The sequence below is a fragment of the Podarcis cretensis genome, assembly GCF_951804945.1.
Source record: "Podarcis cretensis genome assembly, chromosome: 6".
NCBI classification, from domain to species: Eukaryota; Metazoa; Chordata; class Lepidosauria; order Squamata; family Lacertidae; genus Podarcis; species Podarcis cretensis.
This window is the reverse complement of record NC_137175.1, coordinates 34840180-34864882: the sequence shown is the minus strand read 5'-3', so window position 1 is coordinate 34864882 and position 24703 is coordinate 34840180. Positions and strand designations below refer to the sequence as shown.

At 43.8% G+C, this 24703-nt stretch overlaps 1 protein-coding gene across 50 annotated transcripts in view; it reads left to right on the top strand.

Annotated features, from left to right (window-relative positions):
- The window catches only part of IGFN1 (immunoglobulin like and fibronectin type III domain containing 1), a 45749-nt gene that overhangs the window by 5872 nt on the left and 15174 nt on the right, over positions 1-24703 (top strand). Inside the window, exons 2-22 of one of the 50 annotated variants that reach the window (XM_079978744.1) lie at positions 8183-8252; positions 8944-9066; positions 9691-9830; positions 10817-10916; positions 11993-12040; positions 12184-12229; positions 13122-13299; positions 13888-14004; positions 16210-16381; positions 18319-18591; positions 19245-19898; positions 19938-20093; positions 20310-20339; positions 20403-21179; positions 21216-21701; positions 21864-21917; positions 22026-22109; positions 22182-22559; positions 22635-23567; positions 24046-24170; positions 24458-24599. In XM_079978744.1, coding sequence (XP_079834870.1) covers positions 8234-8252; positions 8944-9066; positions 9691-9830; positions 10817-10916; positions 11993-12040; positions 12184-12229; positions 13122-13299; positions 13888-14004; positions 16210-16381; positions 18319-18591; positions 19245-19898; positions 19938-20093; positions 20310-20339; positions 20403-21179; positions 21216-21701; positions 21864-21917; positions 22026-22109; positions 22182-22559; positions 22635-23567; positions 24046-24170; positions 24458-24599 — 5035 coding nt within the window. In that variant the 5' untranslated portion in view covers positions 8183-8233. The other 49 variants (XM_079978729.1, XM_079978755.1, XM_079978753.1 and 46 more) reach the window with 49 other exon arrangements.

Sequence of the window (24703 nt, the reverse complement as noted above, 5' to 3'; positions counted from 1 at the left end):
TAAGGGACTTGTCACATCATGTGTGACATGTTATGGCATCATGAACTAAGTGCAGCAATGCTGCTTGCTGGGGATAATAATAATTGTTTTCCAGGAACTTCTGTCAAGGGTTTCACGACTGTTTAACAGTGTTTAGTGTCACATGTGTGACTTAAATCAGGGAAACCGTGACAGAATTAACCCATCCTCCTCTAGCACCACTACTGTGATAAAAATCGGAGCCCTCTGCCCTCTCCTCCATAGCTGCTTAAAGTAAAAATGAAATCACTGGGAGAAGTGTGGTCAGATTTCCTGCATCAGACATAACTTGGCTCTTGCTTAGGAGTACACAAGTTCTGCTGCTTGTGTAAACCAGTCATGGCTTCAATGGGATATTTGTATGTCACTGAGAGGCAGTATAATATTCTGAAAGATCCAAACAACATTGGCATTAGGCTGCTTATGTTCCTGCGGCCAAGGAAATTGCCAGAAGAGTATATTTCATTGTTGCCCCCCCCCAAAAGGGTTATCTGATTTATTCAATTTATATGTATTTGTTGAATACAGTATATACATAATGGCCATAGGATTAGCATCTGGAACACAATACTCAAGAATTTATGATAGAGCATTAGTAAGGATGTCTAGTCTAGCTTTTCACATGGACCAGCTGAGCTCCATTAATTCAGGTGGACTGACTTTTAAACAGTCTGGTCCTGAAAGATCAGAAAACTGAGAGATTTCCCCTTTGACAACTATTCCAATAGGCTTCTTGTTAATTCCTGTTCTCCGTACCCCCTACCTCTTTTTATAAACAAGGGGATGTAACCGGACTCTGGTCTTCTACAAATGTTTATGCCATAATAAATTTGTTAGTATTTAAGGCACCATAAGAATCCTCATTGTTTTTGGACATAGAGGAAGGCTGACTGGCTGATGCATAGAAAAAGAACATTATATCTGGATTTTATCACCACGCATGCACACCCCAAACACATATTTTGTTGTTTAACATATTAAAGCTATTTGGTAGTGGAAATTGGAAGGTATGGTGAGCTAATAGTCCCAGACAATTATTCCATCTCTGCATTCTCAAATATGTATACAAATCAAGCAAATGTAAGAATGAAAAGTATGAGGCTGAGATGCTATGATGTGATGATAGACAGTAATTAGCTTTCCTGATATCAGGTCTTGTGTCTATTAGGCTTTTCCTTGAGTCAGGAACCAAAGATTACCTATTTTGATTACCCTGCTCTCTTTGTTTTTATGTGATTTTAGACCGAGTCTTGCTGCTGCACATTTCTCCTAATATACCTATTTTTGCATACAATTTTGCCTGATACTGTACAGCATTTTTGCAAAGCAAATTCCCATAATAGAAAGCATTTTTGCATGCTATTTAAAAACTGATTTCTACTATTTTTATTCACACTTTCCCCTAATATACACCCCCCCCCCATTATTTGGCTGAAGAACTGTATCACAAAATTTGGAGAAGTGCAAATTTCAAAGGATAGCCTCATTTTGGTTTGCATATTTGGTCTGCATATTTGGGAAGTGCGAGTTAGGTCGGCTCACACTTAAGACAAAAGCAAACCGAACCGAATGTAGTTATTTGGTCCTTCACTAGACCATTCAGCATCGATTTGTGGATTCAGGTCACCACAGATAATCATTAAACCAAAGGAAGCAGAAAAGCTAGACCCAGGATTCTTCTGATAACAATGAAAACTCAGATCTGTGTTGCATGTGAGCCTGGGTTACTAATGCTCATCACTTCATAGTTCTTAGTGACAGTTGTGAGGCACAATATTTTCTAATACTATTATGGCTATGAATCTGCGTGAGGATCAGCTCAAATCTGCATGCAGAGCTCACATTCATGCAAGCAGATCATGGAAATGACAAGTTTTAAGGCATGGGTAGACAAACTAAGGCCCAGGGGCCAGATGCGGCCCAATCGCCTTCTAAATCTGGCTCGTGGACAGACCGGGAGTCAGCATGTTTTTACATGAGTAGAATGTGTCCTTTTATTTAAAATGCATCTCTGGGTTATCTGTGGGGCCTGCCTGGTGTTTTTACATTCATAAAATGCGTGCTTTTATTTAAAATGCATCTCTGGGTTATTTGTGGGGCATTTGTGGCCCCCCCACAAGGTCTGAAGGACAGTGGACTGGCCCCCTGCTGAAAAAGTTTGCAGACCCCTGTTTTAAGGGTTGCTGAATAGTAAATCCTCTCTGGGCGAAGGATAAAGAACAAGTCTAGAGTGAGAGACTAGGGTGATGACTGCTGTTTCTCTTCTCGTTGTGAGACTTTTGTGGATGAGAGTTAGAACCCAGAGGCTGAGAGGGAGGGTTTGTCAGAAGGAAAATGAATTGATATTGATTTATATATTAGTAACTTTGCATTAATGCAACATTTTGTATGTGACTATTTTATAACACATGTTATAAAATACAAAGTATCCAAACACTGTTATTAAGAACAAATAATACATGAGCTAGTTATAGTCAGCTTTTACTATAGTAATAAAGATTTGCTCTTTCAAACCACGCCTCATATTTGGCCAAGCTATCCAGGCTGTGAGAAAGCTGTAGATATTCGTCTTCACATGGTGACAGCAAAATATCAGTGTTTAGGAGGTATTGGAATCCCAGAGCTGTATTTCCTATATGGCAAATGGGAACTGGGTGTGAGAGAAAAAGAGAACCTTTAACAAGCAAAAGGGGATTTGTGATTTGAATTAAAGTATCTTCTTGCTCCTAAGTGGTGGGCTTGGGCAGGTGAGGGTACAACAAAGTCTTCTTGTGAGCCAGGATTTGTTTGAGTAGCAGGAAACAAAGAATAGGAAGAAATTGACGGTTCTCCAAATGGAGGGATGTAGAAAGCAGAACACCCCAAAGATTGGTACTGGGAACTGTGCTTTTTTAACTTGAAAAGTTAAACTTGAAAAGTAATGCTCTAGCGTTAAGAGTGAGCAGTGAGGTGACCAATTTTGCTGATTATACTAACGAAAAGAGATTGCGAAGAGCTCTAAAAGGACCTATCCAAACTGAGTGAATGGGTGGTAAAATGCCAAATGCAATTTAGTGTAAACAAGTGTAAACAAGTGCAAAGTGATGCATATTGGGGAGGGGGGTGGAATCTTAATTTCACCTATACAAAAATAATCTCTGCTCCTCATCCATTAGCAGAGGTGTCCACTGTATGAAAAGTCCTTCCACAAATAGAATTTAACCCAAATGGCTCACTTAAAAGCAGTAGATTCTAGATAAAATTTAATAATAATAATAATAATAATAATAATAATAATAATAATAATAAACAACTATTCACAACTACAGACACCCCTGAAAAGCAAAATGATGGTGAGTTTCATAATGCAGGGGGTAGTAGTAGTTTTTACCTACTATTTGTTACTACAGTAATTCACAAATTATTTCCACTCTCTAATGAGTAATTCCCATTTCCTTAAAAAATTACTGGTTGTTATTTCCTGTTGGCACACACACACCAAATGATTTAGCTTTGTAATTTTATTCACTTTTTTTTTTTTTGCAACAACCTTGAGCGTTTATGTATTTGGTGAATTTTCCATGTTGTTACCAAGACCATGAAGGTTGTGAAAGGCACCCCACTCCTCTACTGTTAGCTCCTACAACCTCTGAGATTGGAGGGTCCATTTAACTCTCTGGACAATACCTTGTGACAAGTCCAGGATTCTATCTTTCAGTAAGTCATTCTACCAGCTAATAGAGAGATAAGGACAGATAAGGACAGATAAGGACAAGGAATAGGACATAGCAGCAATATCATCTGCTCTGTTTGGCCAATTGGTTCGTGTTATCTTGGCAGGTGTTGGCACTGACCAGTTTAGATGGGACTATAGAAGTATACAGGCAGCTATCTTTGTTTATCATATTATTCAATAGGCATAGTCATATGGGTCTAAAATGCATGTGTAACCCTGTGAACATATTCCTGGGTGTTAGACAAAATGGAAATCATAGAAAGTACTTCAGGAATGGGGAGATAGTGGCACTCCAGTGTGGTGTAGTGGTTAAGAGCGGTACTCTCGTAATCTGGGGATCCGGGTTCGCATTTCTGCTCCTCCACATGCAGCTGCTGGGTGACCTTGGGCCAGTCACACTTCTTTGAAGTCTCTCAGCCCCACTCACCTCACAGAGTGTTTGTTGTCGGGAAGGAAGGGAAAGGAGAATGTTAGCCGCTTTGAGACTCCTTAAAGGGTGTGAAAGGCGGGATATCAAATCCAAACTCTTCTTCTTCTTCTTCTTCTTCATTGGGCTCCTATGGTCAGGGATGTTGGGCGTTGCAGATCAGCACGTCTGCAGGAGACATAGGTTCCCCATCCCTGACTTAGGGCCCATTCACACCATACATTTAAAGCAGTATCATAGCTTCCCCAAAGAATCCTGGGAACTCTAATTTGTTAAGCATCCTCAGAGTTGTTAGGAGAGCTCTATTCCCCTTACAGAGCAATAATTTCCAGAGTGGTTTCGCAGTCAATCCCTCTTCCCAGTGAACTCGGGGAACCCTAGCTCTGCAGGGGGAATGTGGTCTCCTAACAACTCTCAAAATACCCTTATAATAAGCTTTACTTTCCAAGATTATTTGGGGAAGCCATGAGTGTTTGTAGCACAAATGGGGCATTGGTTCTTCTGACTAAAAACAAAACTGGGCTTCATTTCAAGTTGCTGATTATTATTATTTTTAAAAAATCATTTTTTTTATTTATTTGTTACAAAGAAATAAGAAAATAAAATAAAAGAATACATAACACTGCAGACAAACTTATATACCTATTTTCCACAATAAAAGCCAGAAAAGAAAGAAAAAAAGAAGAAAGAATAAAGATAAGAGAGAAAAAGGGAAGAGAGAGGAATATAAAAGGGGGAAAGAAGAAGAAGAAGAAGAAGAAGAAGAAGAAGAAGGAGAAGAAGAAGAAGAAGAAGAAGAAGAAGAAGAAGAAGAAGAATGTCCCAGAATTTTTAAATCTCTGGGCATGTCTACCACATATGATATAGGGTACCAATCATTCTATTACATCTCCAGCACTTATTGCTACTTGATTTATTCATTTTTGCCAATCCGTCTGGTGCCCAGTACCACCTGTGATGCATCTTCATATAGGTCTCTCTTAATGAGTAGCAGGCCATGAAATTTATATTTTTTGTCCAATCCCCCCCCATCTTTATATTCAATTGTATAGCCTAAATCTCGTTCCCACTTTTGCATATTCTTTCCTTTGTTTTCTTGATCTAGATGAATGTTGTCTAATAATCTATATATTTTGGCGAGTATTTTTTGGTTATTCTGTAAAACCTGTTTTTCTAATTTTGATATTTTATTCCCAAATCCTCTGGTCTTTATATCTTTCTCATATGTAGCATTAAATTGAAAATATTCCAGCCAATTTATTCCTTTTTTAAGTTCTTCATATTCTTTTAATTTGGTATTTTCATTCATTCCTTCTACCAGATCTTTATAAGTTGCCTCTATTGGAGAGATCCACCATGGGGTTCTTTCTATAATTCTCTCTTTCATTCTCTCCCATACCTCAAACAGGGCCTTTCTCACTAAATGTTTTGTGAATCCTTTATGCATTTGTGCTTTCCCATAGATTAAATAGCCATGCCAACCATAAATTTTATCCCTTTAGTTCCAAGATTTCGGTATTTTTTAATAGCATCCACTCTTTCAACCAGCTCCAGCATGCAGCTTCAAAGTATCTTCTTAAATCTGGAACTGCAAATCCCCCAAATTCTTTTGGTCCCGTCATTATTGCTGATTTTATTCTGGCTTTTCCCCGTTGCCACAAATTGCTGATTTTATGTTGCCGGTCAGTTGGGGTACATAAAGCATTTCCAGCAATGTGTCTTTCTAACAAGTTACTTGCATTTGATTTCTTCCCCCTTAACTCCATTATCATTGAATTCAGTGGGAATTAAATCTGGGCTCGATCTAGACATATCAAAGAAACATTTCAGTTAAATGTGTTGTAAACTTTGTATGAGAAATCTGGTTGGCAAAAAACGGAACTCCACAGTGCCATCTGGTATCACAGTGTTATAATGCATAAACAATGCATAGAAACAGCTTTTTTTTTTGACAATGTAGCTGAGTCCCACATTTACAATTGAAATGACATTAGAGAGTCAAGGTTGTTGTTGTTTTTTGCAAAATCTGTTCTCTGAAACCCATTCACAGAGAGGTATATGGTGTGACCAAAGCAGTTATTTCAAACTAGCAAGATGCCCATCCAATGTAAAGAACCCTGTGGAGGTATAGTGGATTTTGGCTTAGAGAGTCTGAGTGTACACCCTATGGCTTCAATGTCCAATAAGGGCTGGGCCACCTGGGATGAAGAGGAATTCAGTCAGATACACTGTTAAGATAGAGGCTATACTTGCTGCTTGCTGCTAGTGATTTTAGCAATTAAGAAGCAGTCCTACTGGTGACTGAATGGGGTAACTGTGCCCCTGAAGGACCAGGTGCGCAGCTTAGGAGTCATTTTGGACTCACAGCTGTCCATGGAGGTGCAGGTCAATTCTGTGTCTAGGGCTCCATCTGGTACGCAGGCTGAGACTCTATCTGCCCACGGACTGTCTCGCCAGAGTGGGGCATGCTCTAGTTATCTCTTGCTTGGACTACTGCAATGCGCTCTTTGAAGGTGACCCAGAAACTACAACTAATCCAGAATGTGGCAGCTAGACTGGTGACTGGGAGCAGCCGCCAAAACCACATAACACCAGTCTCGAAAAACCTACATTGGCTCCCAGTATGTTTCTGGGCACAATTCAAAGTGTTGGTGCTGACCTTTAAAGCCCTAAATGGCTTCAGCCCAGTATACCTGAAGGAGCGTCTCCACCCCCATTGTTTCACCCAGACACTGAGGTCCAGTGCCAAGGGCCTTCTGGTGGTTCCCTCGCTGCGAGAAGCCAAGTTACAGGGAACCAGGCAGAGGGCCTTCTCAGTAGTGGCACCCACCCTGTAGAATGCCCTCCCACCAGATGTCAAAGAGAAAAACAATTACCAGACTTTTAGAAGGCATCTGAAGGCAGCCCTGTTTAGGGAAACTTTTAATGTTTTACGGACTATTGTATTTTAATATTTTCTTGGAAGCCGCCCAGAGTGGCTGGGGAGACCCAGCCAGATGGGAGGGGTATAAATAATAAATTACTACTACTACTACTACTACTACCTGAATGGTCCCACCATAAGTGGCATTTGGGGTACACTTTTCCATAGAAAGTCAGCAAGATGCTCTCTTTCATGGGGTATGCAAGTTATTGCTTAGAAGTCCCTCGATTTCTGATTGAGCACATTACTTTCTAAAAACTTTTTGAAAAAGTGGCATGATGACTTTGGAATGTCAGCAGATTGGTGAAATATAAATATTTTTATGGTTTCCTCTGAAATGTCAGCATCTGCCTCTCTTTTTTCTCAGCTAGAAATTTGTAAATCTATTTCTGTAATCCTTAATTTGTAAGGCAGACTATGTGAACATCATCGGAAGGGTACGCAAACATCTGCCATGCACCCTCATTTTGAGATGGTGTTGGCACAACAAACAACTTTCCGTCATTTTCTGATTCTGAACGATCTCTCTAGCACCACCTAGTGCTTTTATTTCCAAGCAGCGATAGGCATTTATTCAGTTATAATTCTGCCTGGAACAGCAGGCAGCCAACAGCAGGCAGGCCAAGACAGCCAAAGCCAAACATTCAAAGAGCCTATTTCTTTGTTCCTGGTTTATTTTATTGTACTTCATCCAAAGGAGTAAAATGATCCTCATTTGTCCATTTGGGAGCTATATGAGTTTCTCTGAGACCAGCCTTCTAGTCTCAAATAGCACAGTACTGATTTCTCCTGTGGCTCCTATAGCCCCAGCAATCATTCTCCATCTAAGGAGAAACAAAATTGGATCTAAAAACTAACACAGAGGAGAATTTGTGTACGTGTGAAATTCTCATGCGTGGGGTGCAGAGGTTTTGAGGCCCTAGACCCATGTTATCACAAGTACCCTTTTATTATACAAATGGTCTGCATTCTGCAGCCTTCCTGGGTGCACACACTTCAAGAACAACATCATATAAATAATAAAATTATTGCTGTTATTGTTATTGCTATTGTGTCCCCCAGCCATGTATACTAACAGGTGATTGCCATTTATCTGCAGGAGGAATTCATCAGGTTTTCCTGCTGAGCTCCAGTTGCTGCCAGAAGAGGAATGGCAGGCCGGAGGGGAGGTGAGAGAGACAAGCAACATGGCAGACCAGAGCCTCAACTACACAGACATTCTAGAACATAGCTGTCAACGTTTCCCTTTTTTAAAGGGAAATTCCCTTATTCCGAATAGGATTCCTCACAAGAAAAGGGAGAAGTTGACAGCTATGTCCTAGAATGGGAGTAATGTTTGTAATTTACGATACCCAAAATTACTTCCAAAGGATCTCTTTTTGGCCTTGGAATGGAAGATACAAAGTGTGTTTCCAGAATGGGACTTAATTTGCAAATGGGTCACAGGCAGCATTTTTTTTCTTTTCTTAATGGATTTCTCCTCAAAAGAATAAATCTGGATTAAAGGGTGAGGGGAGGATGGGTTGGCATGTTGAAGCCAACAATATTGTGCAAACAGTGCAACAACAATCAACAGCAACATCTTGCATGGAAGAGGAGCAGCAGTCTCATAATAAACAGGCATCTGGAAAGACCTAAAGTTGGCTAGATTTATTTCTCTCAGGTGCTCAGTAAATGTTTTCTCAAAAAGAAGTCAGAACAAAACACCGCATTTTTTGGTGGGGGGACATTTACAGTCTAATTATCTTTTGAGCTTGCTGCCTTGTGGTAATTAGCATAATGGGATATGAGCTATTAGAGAAGTTTCAGTTAATAAATGTCCTCTTGCTCCACCTCCGGTCAATATTTATTACTTTGCAGTTAAAACTCTGAAGAGATCGGCCGTCCCTGGAGTGACTATCACACAGTTTGTGGAGGACATTCCGAAAGGGTGCAGCACACCTGACTTTGAGCGGAAGCCAATTACCTTAACATTACAGGAAGGTGAGGTATCGCCTAAGAACTGATGATTACAAATCTTGAATAGCTGAGCAAATTCCTCCTCTTTCGGAGGAAGAGAGAAGAACTAGCTCTGTTGTATATCGGGGGGGGGGGCTGTGTGGAGAGAGTCTCTTCCTTTAAATTCCTGGGATTTTTATGTGAACAAATGCAAATGAAAGTACAATGCAAGCAAACTAAACATTTGTTGTTTAGTCATTTAGTTGTGTCCGACTCTTTGTGACCCCATGGACCAGAGCACGCCAGGCACTCCTGTCCTCCACTGCCTCCCAGAGTTTGGTCAAACTCATGCTGGTAGCTTTGAGAACACTATCCAACCATCTCGTCCTCTGTCGTCCCCTTCTCCTTGTGCCCTCAATCTTTCCCAACATCAGGGTCTTTCCCAGGGAGTCTTCTCTTCTCATGAGGTGGCCAAAGTATTGGAGCCTCAGCTTAATAACCAACTATTTTTGGTGTTTCTAAGGCATCTGCTGGAACACTTTATTTCTTATTAGGAGGGAACTAGAAAACACATGGCAAATATTTCAAAGGGGAATTCCTTTACACCATCTGTTTTTATTGTGGATTTCTGCTTCCTACTGAAACATTTCCCTTCTGTTTTCCTCCAAGGTAAAAATGCCATTTTCAGAGCTGTGGTCAAGGGTGAACCAAAACCAGAAGTGTTCTGGAAACGCAATAATGAGGCAGTGGATGATCCTCAGAAATACCAGATATCATTCAGTCCAGCCACAAATGAGTTTATCCTGCAGGTGAGGATTAACTGCTATCTATGTATACACACTATACATTTAGACTGCATCAATAGAAGTATAGTGTCCAGGTCAAGGGAAGTAATAGTCCCACTCTATTCTGCCTTGGTGAGACCACACCTGGAATACTGTGTCCAATTCTGGGCACCACAATTTAAGAAGGATGTTGACAAGCTGGAACGTGTGCAGAGAAGGGCGACCAAGAACCACAAGAGTCTGGAAACCAAGTCTTATGAGGAACAGCTGAGGAAGTTGGGTATGTTTAGGCTGGATAAGAGGAGACTGAGAGGAGATATGAAAGCCATCTTCAAATAACTCAAGGGCTGTCACATGAAAGAGGGAGCAAGCTTGTTTTTTCCTGTTCTGGAGGGTAGGACTCAAACCAATGGCTTTGAGTTGCAAGAAACATCAGGAAGAACTTTCTGACAGTAAGAGCTTTTTGACAGTGGAATGGACTCCCATGAGAGGTGGTGGGATCTCCTTCTTTGGAGGTTTCTAAGCAGAGGTTGGATGGCCATCTCTCATGGATGCTTTAGTTGAGATTCCTGCGTTGCAGGGGCTTGGACTAGATGACCCTTTGGCCCCATTCCAACTCTATGATTCTATGATTTAAATGTGCTTCCCTCAAAGAATTCTGGGAACTGCAGTTTGTTAAGCATGCTGGGAATTTTAGCTCTGCGATGGGTAAACTGAAGTTCCCAGGATGCTTTGGGGGGGGGAGTTGTGTGCTTTAATGTATGGTATATACACAGCTTCCTGTGAATGTACTGTTTAATCTTTAACGCAGTAAAATGTCAAGGACTGGTGAATCTTCTCCCTAAAAAATGGAGCATCTTAGAAGATCAGACCAAGAGCCCACCTTATCCAGCATCCTGTTCTCACAGTGGCCAACCAGACACCTGTGGGAAACTGGCAAGCGGGACCTGAGCGAATACAACAATAATCAATTTTCTGCACTGATTTCCATTTCTCTTTTCTCTTTAAAGGTAAACAAAATCACTGCGGATGATGCTGACTTGTACCGTTGCACCGCTGTGAATGAGTATGGGGAAGCCACCTGCACTGCTGGTCTCAAGATCATACAGGGTAGGTTAGTCAAGGTAGCATGTTGCTGTCAGCCTAAACAATAATGCTTTGGCACTGAGGACCAACTATTACTTAAGTTGCAATCCTAAACATGCTTACCAGGGGTGAAAGCACCGCTGAGTACAATGAGACTTACTTCTGAGTATGTATGCATAAAAAGGTAAAGGGACCCCTAACCATTAGGTCCAGTCGCAGACGACTCTGGGGTTGCGGCACTCATCTCACTTTACTGGCCGAGGGAGCTGGCATACAGCTTCTGGGTCATGTGGCCAGCATGACTAAGCCGCTTCTGGCAAACCAGAGCAGCACACGGAAACACCATTTACCTTCCCACCGGAGAGGTACCTACTTATCTACTTGCACTTGACATACTTTCAGACTGCTAGGATGAAGGAGCAGGGACCAAGCAACAGGAGCTCACCCGTCACAGGGATTCGAACTGCCGACCTTCTGATCGGCAAGCCCTAGGCTCAGTGGTATGCATAGGATGGCGTTATTAATGCAAATAATAAGTATGGGAGGGACAATAACTTAGTGGTAGAGCACTTAACTTTGCATGGAGAAGTTTCCCAGTTCAGCCTCTGGCATCTCTAGTTTAAAGGATCAGGAAGCAAATGATGTGAGTGACCTGAGACCCTGGAGAACTGCTGCCATTCAGAAAGAAGAAAAATATCCAGTATGATATGTATAATGCAACTATAGGTATTCTTATTCATAAAAGATACCCATTAAAATCTACAGGCCAACAAAGGGCTTTCTCTATTACTGTAATTGCCATTAGGCATTTGAATGTCATGTTTTAATAGAATGTTTAAATGAGAAACATAGATGATGCATTTCCCAGTTCGACAAATACAAAGAGAACCATGCTTGTGTCACTGAAGTCGGTATAAGTATGAACTGTACACTTAAGCCCTAAGAATTCTGTGAGGCTTGAGTGTGCTTAACATCTAAATTGTAACAACTGTCAATGCTTAGAGGAGGCATTCCTGCAACTACATGGCTAATTAAGGAATTCTCCTTCCCTCTTGATTTCTCTCCCTCCTCACCTTTCTTCTCTTGCCGTAACTGATCAGTCGGCTTCAAGAAGAAAGTGAAGCAGACTTCTTCTGCACCACAGACAGGTAAGCTGCATCGGTCTGGAGGCTCCCAAGCCAAGACTTTGCCACTTGATAATACATCGACCACATCAACGCTCTTATTAAGCTCTGGGTTAAGGAAGCCCCATTTTCATTGCATGCCAATTCTTTTAAAAAAAATCTTACAGACCTGAAGAAGGAGCTGCAGGACTTCAGAAAAACTTTAAAGAAACGGTGAGTGTTTCCAAGAACAGGTTGTTTTATAAAGTAGGGGGAAGGGGATCCCTCTCTTCCAAAAAATATGATATGGCTGACAAAGTCCCAAGTTCCACTTGCAGAGGGCAGTATATAAACAGATATTCTCCAGAAAATGTTCATGAACATCAGTATATAATAAGCAGATATCTTGCTTCTGACAGTAATAGGGATCAGTCCCCAATAGATGTCAGTTGTTTATGATTCCTTATACAATTGGGTCTTGCTTTGCAGTTTTTTTGTATCTCTTTCTCCTGAAGTTATAACCTTTTTGCTTAAGTAAATTTGGGGGTGGGAGGGTGGGACATCAATGTGGTATTCTGGTTTTACCATTTGTTTAAGATTGTAAATATTAGGAGGAGACCCAGTGCGGAGCATTGGTTAGTGTGCTGGACTAGGACCTAGGAGACCAGAGTTTGAATCTCCACTCAGCCATGGAGTTCATGGGGTGACCTTGGGCCAGTGGCAGTCTCTCATCTTAACCTACCTCACAGGGTTGTGTGAGGATAAAAGGGGTAAACTGTGTATACCATGGTGAGCTCCATGGAAGAAAAGGGAACTATAAACGTAATAAGTGAATAATAAATACTGTGTGTACAGATAGGCTTAAAACATCTTCTTGATAAATTACTGTTTCATGATTCCAAATGGTGGGAGACCCAACATCTCCCCAGGTAATATGTTCCAAAGAAAACAAATGGAGTCCTACTAGTATGTTCCTAGTTGATTTGCCTCAGATTCTGAAGAGGGTTTGGAATAAAAAGCAACCCCCCACCCCCAAAAACACCCCACCACATATACATATTGAGAAAATGTCTCCTGCTATTCACATATAATCAGGGTTTCTCTTCCTGGTACTTAACTCTCTCAGAACACCTTCAAGTGCTCCAAAGAAGGAAATTGATATGGAACAGATCTGGCAGTTATTGCTGAATGCAGATAAGAAAGATTATGAAAGGATCTGCCTGAAGTATGGCATTGTTGACTTCCGTGGGATGCTGAGGAAGCTTCAGGAGATGAAGAAGGAGAGAGAGGACAAGCAGGCACAGGTAAGGCTATCTCTTTAACACCAGAATCTAGGGAGGCAAATCCTCATCTTGTTGCATTTCATAGAAAGAAGAAGAAACTGTCTTATACTGAGTCAGGCCATTGGTTCACCAGGCTCAGTATTTTCTACATTGGCTGCCAGCAGATTGAGGGCAGGGATCTCTCACAGTCCTATCTAGAAATGCCTGAGGACTGTTGTTGGGAAATTCTGCCTGCAAAGTAGATGCTTTACCGCTGAATTATGATGTTATCTGTGTCACAAATTCAGAATTGAGTAAGTTTTTCTGAAGGTCCCATATGGATTAAATAACCCAGTCACAGATGAAATATAAAACTTTATTCCCAAGGCTCTGAATATTATAGTGAACTTGCCACAAGACTTGGGCTTGTTTTCCATAGCACATTCTCCTTAGAAAGGAGAGCACTCAGATTTATCTAAAAAGCATCGAAACGGTAATCTTGCTTGCTGCTGTTGAAATAATTGATTTGGTTGTCCTCAGAACAGGCGGTACCCCATTTAAGCAGTGTTAATAGTCCTTGAAACCCCCTATTATATCCCTGTGCTTTCATCTCCCCTTTGCTCTTTACAGTATCTACTCAACCTCAGAAACCTGAGGCATGTCAGAGTCAATGAGGTGCAAGGAAATGCTTCATTTGACCTAGAGATGGAACTGAAAAATCCGGAAAGTAGAATTTACCTATACAAGGTAAGGAAGGTTAAGTCAAGTCACAGAGTTGTACCATATCAGACATCTGGGCTGAACTGGAGCTAAGTAGTTCGGAGAGAAACTGAGAAATGTATAGCAGCACTGCTTGACTCCATGGTATACTATACAGTATATATATAGTCCTACAGTATAAACAAATTTCAGAAGGGAATGTGTTAAAGTGAAAGCATGGCATCTACATCTTCCTCTTTAGGAGGAGTAACAATGACACAATAATCTTCCAAAAGGATACTGTAGAGTCGGAAAAGGTTCAGAAAGGGGCAGTCAAAAGGAACAGCAGATGGAACAACTCTCCCATGGTGAGAGGTAGAGTTTGGGCCTTTTAGTTTAGAGCAAAGGTATGTTGAAACTGGATAACGAAAAGTCCTCATTGGACATCCAGTGAACTTGAATGTTGGAAGATTTAGGACAGATAAAAGAGAGTACTTTTTCATGTAGCACATAGCCACCCAGAGTGGCTGGGGCAACCCAGTTAGAAGGATGGGGTACAAATAGTTAAACAATGAGACTCTCACCCACAGGAGGTGGTGGCGGCCCCCAACTAGGGTGGTTTTAAAAGAGGATTAGATAAATTGATGGAGGATCTATCAATGCGTTTGCTCTACCTCCATGGTCAGAGGCAATAATAGCAGTTGCTGGAAACAGCAGAAGAAAGTGCTGTTGTGCTTGGGTGGGTCCTGCTTATTAAAAAGGTAAAGGTACCCCTGCCCGTACGGGCCAGTCTTGACAGACTCTGGGGTTGTGTGCCCATCTCACTTAAGAGGCCAGGGGCCAGCGCTGTCCGGAGACACTTCCGGGTCACATGGCCAGCGTGACATCGCTGCTCTGGCGAGCCAGAGCCGCACACGGAAACGCCGTTTACCTTCCCGCTGGTAAGCGGTCCCTATTTATCTACTTGCACCCGGAGGTGCTTTCGAACTGCTAGGTTGGCAGGCGCTGGGACCGAACGACGGGAGCGCACCCCGCCGCAGGGATTCGAACCGCCGACCTTTCGATCAGCAAGCCCTAGGTGCTGAGGCTTTAACCCACAGCGCCACTTGCGTCCCACAAGGGTCCTGCTTATTATAGCATTAAAATTGAGATGTGGAAAATATGGAAACAACGAGGAGAGGCAGGATTGAGAATTGGAGATACGCTTCAAGGTCCAGACTATGGGAAGCCCTGAAAAAGTAATAATTATAATTTGGATGATAATTTGGTCTTTTTTATTTTAGTTTTTATTTTTTTATTTACTTGATATGTTAACTGGATGTTTTTTATTGGAAAATTAATAAAAACGATTTAACAAAAAAAGAGAAGAGGATTAGATAAATTTATGGAGGATCTATCAATGGGTTTGCTCTGCCTCCATGGTCAGAGGCAATAATAGCAGTTGCTGGAAACAGCAGAAGAAAGTGCTGTTGTGCTTGTTGGAATCTCCACTCAGCAAAGCTGATAAAGCTCATTTTCTTCCCCCGAGTCTTCGGCATCACCTCCCGACGTGTTTAATGACCTGAGCCTTTGATGAGGCTCCAAGGCACATTCTTCAGCAGAGTTTCCAGCACAGGAAAGAGACGAGAGGTTTGGGCCACATTATAAAGTGTTTATTTCTAAGCTATGCAGACAGAAAAGACATCCTCTCTCTATGGAAGCAGAGAGCAACTGGACAAAGGAACAAGGGAACAAAGGAACAAAGGAAACAGGAAACCACTAACGTCACATCCCGTCTCGTTTCCCGTGAGACTGGAAGGTCTCTGGAATGTAAACAGAGTCCTGTGACTCCAAGCAGCTGCTCAGTGGCAAAACAGAAACTAACAGTGCTTGGGTGGGTCCTGCTTGCTGCTTTCATACAGGCAACTGGTTGGCCACTTTGAGGACAAGATGCTGCACTAGATGGGCCATGGGCCTGATCCAACAGGCTCTTCTTATGTTCTTATGAATACCTATTCCTGATGCTGACAGCCCAAATTCTCAAAACTCAATATTTACGAATATTTACATATCCGTGTTCATTTTAAATCCCTGGTTAGCTTGTTTTTTTGCCACCAATGATTCCCAATTATAGTGGCTTCAAATCTTTGTCACCTGTCAATTTGTTGCAAATGGAAATTTACAAGGATCATTTTGCTTGGACTTTGGTTTATATTGTTTGCAAGATGATTCCGACCTTCCTGTGAATTTATTCTCTTTCCTTCCTCCCTTCAGGATGGCCAGATGATCAATTTTGGATTTGACAGTGAAAACACAAAGCACTGCCTGCGACAGGTTGGCAAAAAGTACAATTTTATCATCAACGATCTGCAGCCAGAAGATGCTGGCGTGTACCAGATCAAAGTAGAAGATGTAGATGTTTTCTCAACTGAGCTGGAAGCAGAATGTAAGGCTTCGTGACCATGGGGTTGTGCAGAGAACCTAGAGGGGGTGTGCATTTGTTTCATAACCTATGGGAAAAAATGAAATGAATGGGGGCCACTCATTTCATTTGATATTACTAGTGAAGAAACAAATGCCAGAGTTCTAGATGAATTCCAAATGTCATATATTCGTTCATTGCTCATTTATGACTTGTTTGGAACCATTCATCTCCTACTAACAGCAGGTATAGCTCAGATGAAGATTATTGGTTGACCTGCGGTAGTTTTCCTAACTTCCACATTTCCAAAGGGCTCATCCAGACTTGCTTTCCCCTGGAAAAACACAGTGTCTTTACTGCTAAATTGGAGCAAATGCCAATCATGGTTTCTCCAATTTATCGCTAAAGAATGGACAAGGGCAAAACCGCTCAGACCCATGCTTAGAAAGTGCAGGAGAAGCAGAAAACCACCCAGACCCATGCTTTCCGGGCATGGGAGAAGCAAGAGTGTGGATGAGTTAATGATTTGTACAGTGGTACCTTGGTTCCTGAATGGCTTAGTTGTCGAACCAATCAGCTCCCAAACACCGCAAACCCAGAAGTAAGTGTTCTGGTTTGCAAATGTTTTTCAGAAGCTGAATGTCTGATGTGGCTTCTGATTAAGTGCAAGAAGCTCCTGCAGGCAATTGGAAGCCGCGCCTTAGTTTTCAACCAGTTTTGTGAGTTGAACGGACTCCCAGAATGGATTAAGTTCAAGAACCAAGGTACCATTGTAGTTTGACAGAGAGAGATTAGTTGATACATAGTCTGAGCATGAAACAGGGGCCCTTTTTCCTATCTGTCTGAAATTTAGCAGGTCTGATTCTAAGGTCTGATTCCTTAGAAAGGGAATGAAATGCTTGATATTTTCATACCAACTGGAAAACACAGAGTAACAAGGAGAAGAAGTGCCACTGGATGTCCCATAGAAGGCAGGGGGAAGCCAAGAACAAATGAGAATAATGACAATGAATTAAATAATAATGAAAATGAATGTGATTATCAATTAATGAATCACTAAATGAGTGAGGGTTTAATAACAAAAGCGAAATAACTACCGGGGGGATTCTTGCACACCCCTAGTCTCAGCTGTAATTAAATCTCAAAGTTACAGCTCAACCCTATGCATGGTCTCTCAGAAGCAAGTCCTGTGTTCACCCTCAGGGTTGCAGGATGCATAGGATTGCCACCTGACTAGTGTCAAAAATTAACAACGAAAATTAACAATGAAAACAAATGTTCAAACTAAGGCCTCAGGGCTTCTTCACGTGTTATTCTTTTTAAGGCTATAACTGTAACCTCATGTATCAGTTGTGTCTTTTTGATGCACATTGTACATAAACACACATGCCAGGGATTTATACCCATGTTGGATCAAATGTCTCATAAGATGTGAAGCAGCTCTCACTTTTGTGACTGAGCTCAGCATTAAATAGAAAGATGCTGTGTCGGCTGAGAACTTTATTAGAAGGCAGAAGGGGCTGGTTTCTAATTGCATAATTGTGCATATTTTATCAAGCATGAGGTTTTAAGACCTCATTTTACCAAAAAACAAAAACATGATAGCACCTAGCTACAGTCTAGATATGGAGCCCCAGCTGACATTAGAGCATCTCACAAGCTTTAATGTATACTCTGAGGGTTAAAAATTGCTGCATAAATAAGGGCAGATAAATTTCTCGGAGGTTTTCACATGCAGTCCTTATCAGGCTATCAGGGTGCTTTGTTGCCAAATCAGGGCTGGAAGTTCTGTTCAGGTTTTAGCATTTGTTTGGGTAATTTTGGAAGGCAGATACTAAGCCCTCACTCGCTGATGAATGGAACTGGGTTCCCCCACGTTCCATCCATCTCACTGCTCTTCCAAAGCTGCCCTGCGGTCAGAATCTGTTGCATGTCTGTTTAACATCAATTTGGTATTGCAGCCATCCCAGTAAGTTTTCGCTATCCTCTTGGTGAGGTGAGATGCCACGAGCAAGGAAATGCTGTCTTTCAGTGCACTCTCTACGAACCCTGCTCCAACGCTACGTGGCTGCACAGAGACCGTATTCTAGAGTCCAATGACAAGTATGAAATTTCGGTCTCAGAAGATGGCCTCACTCATCGCCTAATCATCAAAAACACCCAGGCCTCTGACAAGGGGACTTACACCATTGATATTGGAGACCGCTCTTCAAGTGCCTGGCTTGAGGTTGAATGTGAGTGGTGATCTAATCTTGATTTCTCACACTATAATCTATTGTGAAGTGGGGTGCCCCATTCCCTCATAGCAGCACTTCAGGGTTCTACATCCAAGGACTGATTGTTAAGCACCCAACTATGGAGTGCAGGCTGATTTAAATGGGATAGATATTGGAAGAAACCTTAGGGCCTATTGTCATTATTTCTTATACCAGTAACTTTAAATAGCAATCCTTTAACTGTGCTTGTGCTTTCCTGTCTAGCATGTTTAACATGTATTAGAAATGTCATTGTTTTAAAGGAGTTCTATAGAAAACTTTGTTAAATTGTAAAAACGCCAACAGTTCATCTATACCAGCGCACTGTCTCCAACACTAGCAGAAAGGACCCATTTTAGTTGCCGTAGCCAATATTCATTGATAGTCCCTAACCTTTATTCACCTGTCCATACCATTGTTAAAGATATGAGTCAATCTAGTGGGCATTACTTTGATTTGTGGCCTATAATGCCATTTTGGTTGTGGGTGGCATTACATCTATTTCCTTAATATGGTTCTGATTAAAACAGAATTATTTTGTACTACATTAGTTTCCTCCTTGTTTTCCCATTTATTTCTTGTACATGGCTATGAACTAGTTTAAGCTGACTAGCAATATGTTTACAATGCAGCTAAAGGAAAGAGAAAGCAGACTGAAGGAGATAGTGATGATATAACTGGATGGCGGAAGAAACAGCTAGATGAAGACCGTGCAAAGAAACTTCGTCAAGGACAAGGCTGTGATGAGCAGGATGGCCAGTATAAGAATGGCCAAGCTGGCGAAGGAGAATCTTATGGTTCCTTAGGAAAAGATGGGTTTTTGGGAAGAGGAGGAGCCAACAGAGATGGGAAGATGGGACAGTTTTCTGGGGTGGGGACAGACATGGGAGAAGGGCATGAGTTCTCCGGATTTCCTGGTGGTAGTAGTGAACATATGGGACATACTGGAAATGGTGTTAGTGGAGGAATGGGTGGTTTGGGTGGCATGGGTTCACTGCATGGTAAAGATGCTATGCTAGGTGGTACAGGAACTGGATCTGGAGGTGCAGGTGGTTCCACACTTAATGGAGCAGGTGGGCCAGGAGGTGGGTTTGGTGGTGCTGGTGGAGTAGGTGGACTCTACGGCAAGGATGGGATGCTAGGTGGAGCTGGTGCTGGTGGACTGGGCAGTGCTGGCAGGGAAGGTGGACTTTATGGGAAGGATAGCATGCTTGGTGGAGCTGGTGGTGCTGGTGGAGTAGGGGGACTTTATGGCAAGGATGGGATGCTAGGGGGAGCTGGTGCTGGTGGAGTAGGTGGACTGTACGGCAAGGATGGGATTCTAGGTGGAGCAGGTGGTGCTGGTGGAGTAGGTGGACTCTATGGCAAGGATGGGATTCTAGGTGGAGCTGTAGATGGGGGAGCTGGTGGTGCTGGTGGAGTAGGTGGATTTTATGGGAAGGATGGTATGTTAGGTGGAGCTGGTGGTGCTGGTGGAGCAGGTGGACTCTACGGCAAGGATGGGATGCTAGGTGGAGCAGGTGGTGCTGGTGGAGTAGGTGGACTCCATGGCAAGGATGGGATGCTAGGTGGAGCTGTAGATGGGGGAGCTGGTGGTGCTGGTGTAGGTGGACTTTATGGTAAGGATGGTATGTTAGGAGGTGCTGGTGCTGGTGGAGCTGGTGGTGCTGGTGGAGTAGGTGGTACTGGTGGAGTAGGGGGACTTTATGGCAAGGATGGGATGCTAGGTGGAGCTGGTATTGGCGGACCTGGTGGTACTGGTGGACTTCATGGCAAGGATGGGATGCTAGGTGGAGCTGGGGCTGGTGGAGCTGGTGGTCCTGGTGGATTTGGGGGACTTTATGGCCAGGATGGTATGTTAGGTGGTGCTGGTGGACCTGGCAGTGCTGGTGGAGTAGGTGGACTTTATGGTAAGGATGGTATGTTAGGTGGAGCTGGTGCTGGTGGTGCTGGTGGAGCTGGTGGTGCTGGTGGATTTGGGGGACTTTATGGCAAGGATGGAATGCTAGGTGGAGCTGGTGCTGGTGGACCTGGTGGTGCTGGTGGAGTAGGGGGAATTTATGGTAAGGATGGTATGTTAGGTGGAGCTGGCATTGAGGGTGCTGGTGGATTAGGTGGACTTTACGGCAAAGATGGTTTTCTAGGTGGAGCTGGTAGACTTGATGGTGCTGGTGGAATAGGTGGACTTTGTGGCAAAGACGGTCTGCCAATTGGAGCTAGTCAACTTGGTGGTGCTGGTGGATTAGGTGGACTCTACGGCAAGGATGGGATGCTAGGTGGAGCTGGAGCTGGCGGACCTGGTGGTGTTGGTGGAGTAGGTGGACCTGATGGTGCTGGTGGAGTAGGTGGACTTTATGGCAAGGATGGTATGTTAGCTGGAGCTGGTGCTGGTGCTGGTGGACCTGGTGGTGCTGGTGGAGTAGGTGGACTTTATGGGAAGGATGGAATGCTAGGTGGAGCTGGTGCTGGCAGACCTGGTGGTGCTGGTGGAGTAGGTGGACTTTATGGGAAGGATGGAATGCTAGGTGGAGCTGGTGCTGGTGGACCTGGTAGTGCTGGTGGAGTAGGTGGACTTTATGGTCAGGATGGTGTGTTAGGTGGAGCTGGTGCTGGTGGAGTAGGGGGACTTTATGGTCAGGATGGTGTGTTAGGTGGAGCTGGTGCTGGTGCTGGCAGACCTGGTGGTACTGGTGGAGTAGGTGGACTTTATGGTAAGGATGGTGTTTTAGATGGAGCTGGTGCTGGTGGAGTAGGTGGTGCTGGTGGAGTAGGTGGAGTTTATGGCAAGGATGGCATGTTAGCTGGAACTGGTGCTGGCGGACCTGGCGGTGCTGATGGAGCTGGCGGTGCTGGTGGAGCAGGTGGACTCTATGGGAAGGATGGGATGCTAGGTGGAGCTGGTGCTGGGGGAACTGGCAGTGCTGGGGGAGTAGGGGGACTTTATGGTCAGGATGGTGTGTTAGGTGGAGCTGGTGCTGGTACTGGTGCTGGCGGACCTGTTGGTACTGGTGGAGTAGGTGGACTTTATGGTAACAATGGTGTTTTAGGTGGAGCTGGTGCTGGTGGACCTGGTGGTGCTGGTGGAGTAGGTGGACTTTATGGTAAGGATGGTGTTTTAGGTGGAGCTGGTGCTGGCGGACCTGGTGGTGCTGGTGGAGCTGGCGGTGCTGGTGGAGCAGGTGGACTCTATGGCAAGGATGGGATGCTAGGTGGAGCAGGTGCTGGGGGAACTGGCAGTGCTGGAGGAGTAGGGGGACTTTATGGTCAGGATGGTGTGTTAGGTGGAGCTGGTGCTGGTGGACCTGGTGGTGGTGGTGGAGCTGGCGGTGCTGGTGGAGCAGGTGGACTCTATGGCAAGGATGGGATGCTAGGTGGAGCTGGAGCTGGCGGACCTGGTGGTTTTGGTGGAGTAGGTGGACCTGGCGGTGCTGGGGGAGTAGGTGGACTTTATGGTCAGGATGGTATGTTAGGTGGAGCAGGTGGTGCTGGTGGAGTAGGTGGACTCTACGGCAAGGATGGGATGCTAGGTGGAGCAGGTGCTGGGGGAACTGGCAGTGCTGGAGGAGTAGGGGGACTTTATGGTCAGGATGGTGTGTTAGGTGGAGCTGGTGCTGGTGGAGCTGGCAGTGCTGGGGGAGTAGGTGGACTTTATGGTAAGGATGGTGTTTTAGGTGGAGCTGGTGCTGGTGGACCTGGTGGTGCTGGCGGAGCTGGCGGTGCTGGTGGAGCAGGTGGACTCTATGGCAAGGATGGGATGCTAGGTGGAGCTGGTGCTGGTGGAGCTGGCAGTGCTGGGGGAGTAGGTGGACTTTATGGTAAGGATGGTGTTTTAGGTGGAGCTGGTGCTGGTGGACCTGGTGGTGCTGGTGGAGCTGGCGGTGCTGGTGGAGCAGGTGGACTCTATGGCAAGGATGGGATGCTAGGTGGAGCTGGAGCTGGCGGACCTGGTGGTGTTGGTGGAGTAGGTGGACCTGGTGGTGCTGGGGGAGTAGGTGGACTTTATGGTCAGGATGGTATGTTAGGTGGAGCTGGCGGTGCTGGTGGAGTAGGTGGACTCTGCGGCAAGGATGGGATGCTAGGTGGAGCTGGTGCTGGTGGAGCTGGCAGTGCTGGGGGAGTAGGTGGACTTTATGGTAAGGATGGTATGTTAGCTGGAGCTGGTGCTGGCGGACCTGGCGGTGCTGGTGGAGTAGGTGGTGCTGGTGGAGTAGGGGGACTTTATGGAAAGGATGGTATGTTAGGTGGAGCTGGTGCTGGAGGACCTGGTGTTGCTGGTGGCATTGGTGGGCTCTATGGTAAGGATGGAATGCCAAGTAGACCAGGCATTGGTGGACTTGGTGGTGCTGGTGGCACAGACAGTCTGCTTGACAGTACTGGTGTTTCTGGTGCAGAAGGTATGAGAGGTCATCATGGTAAGGATGGTGTGCTTCCTGGGGTTGGTGGTGTTGGGTTAAGAGGTGTAGGGAGCACCGGTGACCTTTATGGTCAGGCAGGTACTTTACATGGAACTAAGGCTGGTGGTGCTGGCACTGGATTAGGAGGCATGGGTAGCATGATGGATCGAACTGGAGGAGCTGGCACCAAGTATGGTGTATCAGGTGAGGGTTATGGTGAAGGAGGGATAGGTAAGGATGGCAGGGTTAGTGGAACTGGTGCTGGTGTTCTTAGTGGTGAAGGATGGTTGGATGGTAGGGATGGTAGGCTAGGTGGATTTGGTGTTGGTCCCGGAGTTAGAGGTGTTGATGGATCACTGTATGAGAACATGTCAGGCATTCCTGGTGAAGAGTTCCTAGGCTATGGACAGTCTTCTGGCCTTTATGACACTGGAACCCATGCTGGTGACAGAAGAAGACAGCTGTCTGACTTAGATGCCAGTCAACTTACTTCATCTGATATTTCAAGAACCAGGGACAGGAAAGGGAGAGGAGGAAGTCTTCTTGAAGAGGATGTGAGAGGTATTTATATATTTATGCACACAGTAAGCCCACAACTTATGCTCACTTCTTTTTTTATGTGACCACAACCTTATGCAGGTGATCAAAAATATATATGTAAATTGGGAAAATGTGGGGATAATTCAAATACGCTTTTAAAAATATGTCAGAAAAAAGCAGGAGAGCAGGAAACAACAGTTGGCAATCCCATCAGCCTTTGTACTCACCCTGGGAGAGTGTTCGAGTGTCTTTAGAGAGTTGGAGTCAGAGAACCAGATAATGAGATAGGGCACAGAGAGCAAGCAAAGGTGGTCTGAGAGTGAGTGGAGGGTCATCTGAGAATTCCTGGTTTTACATGTTTTTTCCGAACCTTCATGTAAGTTGTGGGCTTACTGTAATTTATTGTTTCCCTGTTTCATTTATTTGTGTTTATAACATCTCTCATGTTTTTAAAGATGTTTTCTAAAAATAGTCCCTTCTATCTCTTTTGTTTGCACAGAATCACATCCCCGTTTCAACCAAGGTTTATTTGACCTCCATGCACCAAAAGGAAAACCAGCTGTGTTAACTTGCAGCCTCAACAATGACCAGCTTGAGGGAACTTGGTTTAAAGATGGGTTCAAGGTAACTTGAAAGCAGTAAACTTCTCAAGAATGTCTTTTTAGTCTTATACTCATCTTTTTCACTTTAATTTTTTATCTTGAAATAAAGCTTCCATAATGTAGACAACAAGCAGGAGGAACACAATGCCTAACTTTGTCTCTTGTTGTTATCTACCAAAGATGGGACATGTCTAAAACCAGTTTAGAGAAAATAGCTGACTTTATGACTCTCTCTATCTATTTGCTGTAATGTTCCATGTAATTTCTGAGAGAGAATATTTCTTTACCTTCTGTCTACCTCCCCGCAAGATAACAGGCCAGGATGGAGTCTCCATTGAGAAGGAGGGCCCAGTCCACAAACTATTAATAAATGAAGTACAAGATAGCCATGCTGGAAAATACAAATTCGAAGCTGGAGGAGTCCGAACAGAGGCATCTATTTTTGTTGAAGGCAAGTCTAGTCCAGCCTAGTAGAGAAAATGGTGCTAAAATTGCTACTGGTTGAATTATGCTCTTAGTATTATATGATTTTGTGGGACACATAGTGCTGGAAAG